The sequence below is a fragment of the Capsicum annuum genome, chromosome 1 (assembly GCF_002878395.1).
Source record: "Capsicum annuum cultivar UCD-10X-F1 chromosome 1, UCD10Xv1.1, whole genome shotgun sequence".
NCBI classification, from domain to species: Eukaryota; Viridiplantae; Streptophyta; class Magnoliopsida; order Solanales; family Solanaceae; genus Capsicum; species Capsicum annuum.
In genome coordinates, this window is record NC_061111.1 from 107995928 (window position 1) to 108004520 (window position 8593).

The window sequence follows — 8593 nt, forward strand, 5'->3', positions numbered from 1 at the left end:
ATGTTGCGGTAGTACATTCTAGATGAGTCACACGTACTTTAGTGGGACTCGGTTCAGTTAGACGAGAGTTTGGCATTTGTAGAGGACCCCATGTCCATTTTGTCTAGAGATGTCAGATGATTGCGCTCTAGGAATATTCTAGTATTTAAGGTTCAGTGGTGTCACCATCTAGTGGAGGAGCCTACCTGGGATACCGAGCATGAGATACAGGCCTAGTGTCACTACTTGTTTGAGTTTTCAGGTACTTCCTTATCCTTTACTTTCGCTGTTGAAAGTCCTTTTAGTAGTGGATGTTGTAATGACCCTTAAGGTCATTTCCTTATTTTCATACATTTTCGGTATCTAGAGCTTTTCTATAACTGCCCTAAATTATCCATGACTTGCTGGGACTGACCATTCGATTTTTGGGCAGTTTGTTTGAGAATTTTAGTAATACTAAATATATTATGAAATATTTAATATAAATTAGCATTTGGTAGAAATATAATTTATTAACCTTCTAAAATATTTTTAATTTTTATAAGATTCTTTAATTATCATATGCCTATATTATTTTATAATAGTTCTATAAAACTTTTTTATATTTTAAGCAGAGATGGTGAATCTTGATATGTTAAATATTATTATTATATAATAAAAGTTTTATTAGAAATAATTTTCTATTAATTATGGTATATTCAAAATATTATGTTTATTTTATCACGAACTTCTGCAATACCCAATTACATGTATCATAGAATAAGAACTAATGTGATATTGCCCCATCAACTTCTATGTGGAAGTAGAGGAAAGAGTAAATCAAGGACAATTATGTGGTGGTGGCATCAAGTAATGAGAGGAGAGGTACAATTAATATACTATGTCTTTGTCCCACATATGGAATCACTTTCTCACCACCAGTAGTAGTAATATTTATCTCAATTATCCTTATTTACACTAAAACGTGGAAATCATACAACTTCTACATCAAATTATTATTTAATTATTTTACCATTATATATAAAATAATCTTTTAGTGGACATAAGTCTTCTTGCTATGATCGTGTAGATCAAATTGGGCAAAATAGTAAATGTTGAATTCCTTACCGTGGAAACATGTTAAGTTCACTAATTCTCTAATTTAATTCTCTTTCTCGCAAGCCATGGCATGATATATATGTATATATATATATGTCTGTTGTATGTATGTATATATGTGTGTGTGTATGTATGTATGTATGTTGTATGTATGTATAGTTGCTATTCCAATGTTTCTTTAATGTGTTAAGGAAATATGAGAAAATTAATTATATCCATCAAGTTATTCAATCTCAGATTTTAGTGGAGCACTATTCAGAAGTTTATCGAAGAGACATTTAAGTTTTGGCATTTAGAGAGGCTAGATTTTCGATTGAGCTTATTACAGGAATTTTGTACTCTTATGCTAGTTTCGGGCAGGTAGTTGTAATTTGTGTATCATTTAATATATATATATATATATATATATCATGCCTTATTTTTTAATTAGAACCTTGTTCTAGTATATTTTTATTCTGTTATCTTTTAGTATGACATAGTATTTATGATCCTAGGATAAGGTATTAAGTTCCAAAACCTTGGATTCATCCCTTTTTAACTAAGTTACACAAATGGTTATTTAAATGTGTTTTAATTATGATTTAGGTCAGCGTGTACTTTATTTCTGTCATTGATTGTAAAACTTGGAACCACTTGGCATCGGTTATGGTGTGGTTTGAATTTATTTTATAGTTTGGTATGATTACTATAAGTTATGGTTCGAGTCCGGCATCAGGTTTTGATGATCTAGGAGTTTTGTTACTAACTACTGTTGTGGTGGGAGTTGCGGTTCCTCTGAGTTTCGTTTCGAGTCCAATGTTTGATAATGAGTTCTGTTGCATATCATATATGTGGCTTCTCATTATTACCCACTATTTTTGGTTCAAATTTGGCATATGGCCTCTTGTTACTATCCATAGCTACCGGTTTAACCCCGATGTCTAGCCTCTCGTTACTACCTATTGGTGCCGGTTCAAACCTGGTGCATATCTAAGGTGTATTAAAGTTTCATAGGATTGGTTCAGATATGTATAATTTGTATTTTCTTTAAAATTACTTCTTGTGTGTCCCATCGGCTTTTGGGGATACGGTTGGGTTAATTGTCATTTTCAGTGTTCTTGGCGAGCTTATGGAGGCCCAGTTAGGTTATGTTTGGTTTGCCTTTTATTACTGCATCATTTATCTTTCTATATTTCTTTACTTTTTCGTTTATCGTATTTGCATAGCTGGATAGTTGTTTACCTTTCTATCCCTATGTACTGTTGACTTAGAATACACCTTTATATTTTAGTTATACTTTTTCTAATTGAGCTCAGTCGACTGATGATGCCTATCGAGTACCCATTTCTTTGGTGCTAATACTACACATTTGTATCTTTACCCTGATATAGATCCGAGTACTAACAACCAACGTTGATGTGATTCTTATTTTTCAGTACTGATTCGAAGCAAGGTGAGCTTGTTGTCGTCTGAGGCTGGTCCTCCTCTATCTTTTCTAGTTTATTCTTTTGTACTTGAGACTGCTTGTATATATTGTGTATGTTTGGGATTCTATCTAGTACTCCAGGTATCTTTTAGTAGTGGCTTTAGTACCGACCTTACGAGGTCTTGGGAGAGATTCATTTGTATATTTTAGTCATTTTCCTTCTTTAGTTTTGATATACTTTATATGTTTCCTTTATGTTTTTCACTTATTATTACTACTATTATCATTATATGTTTTTCTGATTTTTGTCCGTTAGCCCGTTACCAATCATTCTGGGCTATGACTTGGCTTGCCTACTGGTGGGACAAGGTAGACATCACCATGACTTGAGAATTCAAATTGTGACAAAAGTTCATGTTAATTTTGAGAATCAACATTTATCCCTACAAATCAAGCAATTCATTTATTATATGCTTGAATAATAATCATTAGAAATGCTATCGTCTCTCTCTCTATATATATAATAAAGGAGAATAGTCTGGCCTATAATTATGCCAAGTGACACCTTGATAACTAGCTGCTTGACATTTGACAACAAAAATCAATTTTATAGATTACTAATTATTTTATATTTATTATCTATATCTGTATCTATAATAAAGGAGAATAGTCTAGCATGAAGTTATGTCAAGTGGCATCTTGAGAACTAGCATTTACAATAAAAATCTATTTTGTTTATTATTAATTAATATATTTATTTCATATCTATATATATATAATAAAAGAGAGTAGTCTAGCACGAGGTCATGACAAGTGACTTCTTGAGAACGTGAATTTTTTTGTAACAAAACCTTATTTTTTGATTATTAATTAATTCATAATATATATATATATATATATAATATATAATATAATAATAATAATAATGATAATAATAATAATAATAATAATAATAATAAAAGAGAGTAGTCTATCTTGAGCTTGTGCCAAGTGGCATCTAGAGAACTAGATTTTGTTGATTATGAATTAATTCATATATATATATATATATATATATATGGAGAGAGAGAGAGAGAGAGAGAGAGAGTAAAGGAGAGTAGTTAGCCTAAAATTAAGCCAAGTAGCATCTTGAGAACTGGCCATTTGGCATTTTGCAACAAAAAATTATTTTGTTGATTATTTGATTTTTTAAGATCATCACATATCTGTATATATAATAAAGGAGAATAGACTGACCTATAATTATTCTAAGTGGCATCTTGAGAACTACTTACTTGATATTTGAGAACAAAATTCAATTATGTAGATCACTAATTATTTCATACCTATATCTGTAGCTATAATAAAGGAAAATAGTCTAAACACGAGGTTATGCCTAGTGGATTTTGAGAAATACAATTTGTGGATGGTTTTGGGAACACCCAATAATAACTTTTGAAACACGGTAAATAGCAGCAAATTAATGCTTGTCCCAGGATCACATAATGTTTTTCAAAACTTTTGCACCCCAATGGTGCAAGGAATAATGAATGCACCCGAGTTGTCCTTCTTCACCACTATTGTGCAAGACATTATGGCACTATAATTGTGGGTTACCACTATAGTTTCAATATCCATAACTAGTTTCTTTATGACCCATTCCTCGATGAATTTAGCATACCCGAACATCTTTTGTAAAGCTTCTAACAAAGGGATATTCACTGATAGGTTGTTAAATTTTGCAACAAATTTCTTGAACTTGGTATCATTTTCTTTCTTCTTGAGACTCTGTATGAATGGGGGAAGAATTTTGATTTCTGACAAAGGAACAACTGGATTTTCATCCGGTTTTAGAGTGTTTCCATCAACTAATTTTGTAGCTTCCTTACTTTCAACCCTTTTTTCAACTACCTTTGACTTTTCAATAATTAACTCATTGGTATTTGAAACTACATCATTTGACTTCTCTAGCAGCTTCTTCTTTTCATTTGCTTGTTCATCACTTCTCCTTTCATTTGGGTCTACACAAAAATCAACAACATCTTTACCAAGAGTCTGACTAATCCTAGTGAAAATGGACATGACGTGAGCATCATTCTTAGGTTTGTAATCATGTCACTAGGCAATCCACCCTTTGGCCTTGCATTGAGATGAGTTGAGATTTGACCTACATGAGATTCAATTTTCTTGATAGAGGCCAAACAAGATATCACCATTTGACTGAGTTATGAGAAATTAATTTTCATCTCTCTCACCATTTTATCGGTTCCCTCAACACCCATTAAGATACAAGCCAGGACATCTTCACTTTTGAACATCTCCGGGTCAATGGAGTTTGTCTCTTTACCCTTGGCCCAATCATGTGGAGGTACATATTGATCATAATCTCTATTCTTATTTCTCTAATCTCGATATCTATCATGATCCCTATCGATCCAATCTCTATCATGGTCCATTTTCTTCTAACCATGATTCCCACTTTGACTTTGATAGGTAAGAAAAGAACCCCCCAATTGGTTCGACAAGAACAGAATTTCTTTATCAAGAAAATCCCCCTCCTCCTCATCATAATCTTGAACACTCTTAGAAGAAATGATGTTAACTGCCTTTGAAGGAGCTCTTTACATATTTGGTGAGAAGATTAAGTTGAGTCATCACTTTAGCCTTGTTTTCATTTCTTTCCTTATCATTTTTCCTTTGTTATTGGCATACAAAATATGTAGAAAAAGCCCCTACGAACACCTCAGTATCTCTGGTGTGCCAACCTCTACTTTTCTTGTTCACTTGATCTAATAATGTTTCCACAACATCATAAGATTGTTTCATAATGGATCCTCTAACTGCATTATCGACTACCATATTATTCGATTGATTTAATACCCTATAAAAGATTTAAAGAAGCATTTTATTCATGACCTCATGACTGAGAATTGTATTATCTTATTGTTGAATCATTGCCAAGTCTCCTATAGGGGTTCACCATTAAGTTTCCAAAAGATGATGATTTCATCCCTTAGTTTCAACATCCGAGAAGGAGGAAAGTGCCTATCTAAGAATGCTTCCATGAGCTCAACACATTAAGTGATAGATCCCGCGAGCAAAACCGCAACCATAAGATTGTCTCTTCCATCAATGAAAATGGGAATAGACACATCGGATTGATATTCTTGAGATATGTGGGCTATTTCAAATAGAGAACACACATTAATGAAATTTTTCAAGTGTAGATTGGCATCCTCACGTGCTTGATGCAAATGTAGCATCACGCTTGTAATATGAAACACTCCATTTTCGATCGTCTGTGGAATATGAATAGCACTAGCTCAGTTTGCAACTCCAAGGTGATCCTCGTCCCTGAGATACCCTTCAACAATATCAGTATTACTATCATTTTTTCTCATAGTGTCGTGTATACTATTTACCTCTCCTAAGAAAGAATAAAAATAATAAATAATATAAAATAAACACTACAACTAACCGAAAGTGGCTAAAAACACTACAAGAATGAAAACTATGTTTCACTCCCTAGCACCGGCGCCAAAATTTGATGACCCTCAAACTACACCCTTGAGCTAATCGGGGAACTCGTTTGAGATTTGGCTTTTCTTATTTATCTACATAAGTTATATGTTGTCATATCTTATTATCCAAGTGAACAACATCTTTCCAGTAAATTTATAATGATATTCTTTGTTAGAAAATTTAAAATTATTACTTGATTTTTGATGTACAAACATGTATTCCTTGACTTACTTAAACATATAATATTTTGATTGTATGGACTCAACTAATCCTTCTCTTGTTATTCCCAAGCATGAATATTGATATGATTTTAATTGACTCCTACCTTCCCTACATCATTATTTGGGCCAGTGAGGCCCGGTTTCTCTAGTCGAAACCTCCATCAAATTCCCAAAGGAGAAAGGTTGTATACATAGATATATAGTAGGTATATATTACATAAAGGTTGTGGTAACAACTATACAAGTTCAAAGGAGGGTTTGAGAAAGGAAAGCTATATATAGGTAAAAGACAAAGCTATACGTATACATGATTGATATACAATCATTTACTTGCTGGTAGACATAAATATACACTAAACAGTTGTTGGTATTCACTATTGATAAACATAGTAAAATGGATCAAAGTCCATAAACTTTGAAGTAGGTGAACTACATAAATGACCCTTATAATGGGTGGCTTTGCTCTTTTTGTTTCATATTAGAAAAGTCCTACAAAACTAGTATCTTTTTTTTTTAATTAATAGAACACTTACCAATTACCCCTCTATGTTTCAAATATTTATAAACAACTCCATACTTATTTATTTTTTCTGTTTTTTTCTTTCTCTTTTTAGTTTTTCTCAATCCTCACTTGTTTTTCTTTTCTCCTCTCAACTTTTATTTTATTGTTTCCTTTCTCTTCTTTCTCTTTTTTTTTCTTAATTTTAGTTTTTCTCAACCCTTACTTTTTTTCCCTTTCTCTTCTCAACTTATAATTTTTTATAATTTTTTTTCTCTTTTTTATTTTTCTCTTTTTAAATTTTTTCTTAGCCTTTATTATTATTGTTTTTCTCAACCTTTATTTTTTAATTTTCTCCTCTCAAATTCTATATATTTTTTTCTCTATTTATATTCTTTTATTTTTTTTCTTTTTCTACAATTTTTATTATTTTTCTTTTCTTTTCTTCTATTCCTTCCAAAAATTAAGTTACGCCCCGTGGGCAAGTTGACACTACCTCATTGTATCTTTATTTATGATGAGTTCTATAAATCTTGCTTTAGAGGTAGGACTTAGGACGTTCAAACAACAAGTTACGTTCTCTGAGTAAGAGTTGATACTATCGCATTGTGTTTTGATTTATAAGATGTTCTATAACTCTTACCTTAGAGGCAAGACTTAGCTCAAAGACTTTCAAATAATAAGTTATGCCCTATGGGCAAGAGTTGACACTACCACGTTATGTCTTGATTTATAAGATGTTCTAAAACTCTTGCCTTAAAAGCAAGACTTATCCCAAGGATTTTCGGATAACGAGTCACATACATTGGGAAATACTTAACACTACCACATTGTCTTTTTTTACTTATGAAATGTTTACAACTTTTGATTTATAGGAAAGATTTAGCCCAAGGACCATCATACAATAAGTTATACCCCCTGAGCAAGAGTTGACACTACTACATTATGTCTTGATTTATGAGATGTTTTATAAATCAAGGACTTTCAAATAAAATGTTATGCCTTATTGGTAAGAATTGACAGTACCCCATTATATCTTGATTTATGAGATGTTCTATAACTCTTATCTTAGAGGCACAACTTAGTCCAAGGATTTTCAAACAAGTTACGCTCCATAAGCAAGAGTTGACACTATCACATCGTATCTTGATTTATGAGATGTTCTATAACTCTTGCCTTAGAGGCAAGACTTAGCCCATAAGTTATGCCTTATGGACAAGATTCAACACTACCATATTGTGTCTTGCTTTATATGATGGTCTATTAGTCTTGCCGTTAAGACAAGACTTATCCCAAGAACCTCCCAAGAAAATAAGTTACGTTCAATGGACTAGTGCTGATACTACCATATTGTGTCTTGATTTATGAGATGTACTATAACTCTTGCCTTAGAGACAAGACTTAACTCAAGAGTTTTCAATTAACAACTTATGCCTCACGAGCAAGACTTGACACTATCACGTTGTGTCTTGATTTATAAAATATTCTATAACTTTTGCCTTAGAGGTAAGACTTATCCCAAAGGACTTCCAAACAAAAAGCCATACCCTTAGATTTACTTTGATGTCAAAGAAAGAAAATTTCTTTTATCCAACTTTCTATTTATTAACAAATATAATAGAAGTTGATAAAAAAAGAAAAAAGAGAAGAAGCCAAAATAAAGTAAAAAAAAATTGAGAAAAAAAAGAAAAAAATACAGTTTGAGAAAAATGAAAAAAAGGAAAAATGAGAAATGATTATAAAAATAAAGGTTGAGACAAATGAACTAAAAAAAAGAGAAATGAAAAAATAAATAATGTTTGAAAAAAAAAGAAAAAAAAGTTAGAAAAATATAAAGGTTGAGATAAATGAATTAATTGTTTTTAAAAAATAAAAAATAAAATAAAGAAA

The 8593-nt window shown here is 31.7% G+C and overlaps 1 protein-coding gene across 1 annotated transcript; it reads right to left on the reverse strand.

The window, feature by feature from the left end:
- Positions 1–3973: 3973 nt before the first annotated feature.
- Positions 3974–4543, reverse strand: LOC124897854. The gene has a single exon (XM_047411457.1). The coding sequence runs from the start codon at positions 4541–4543 to the stop codon at positions 3974–3976; it is 570 nt and encodes a 189-aa protein (XP_047267413.1).
- Between the last annotated feature and the right edge of the window lie 4050 nt (positions 4544–8593).

Coding starts and splice junctions, on each gene's coding strand:
- LOC124897854 (XM_047411457.1), bottom strand. CDS start 4,543: ATGTCCATTTTCACTAGGATTAGTCAGACTCTTGGTAAAGATGTTGTT.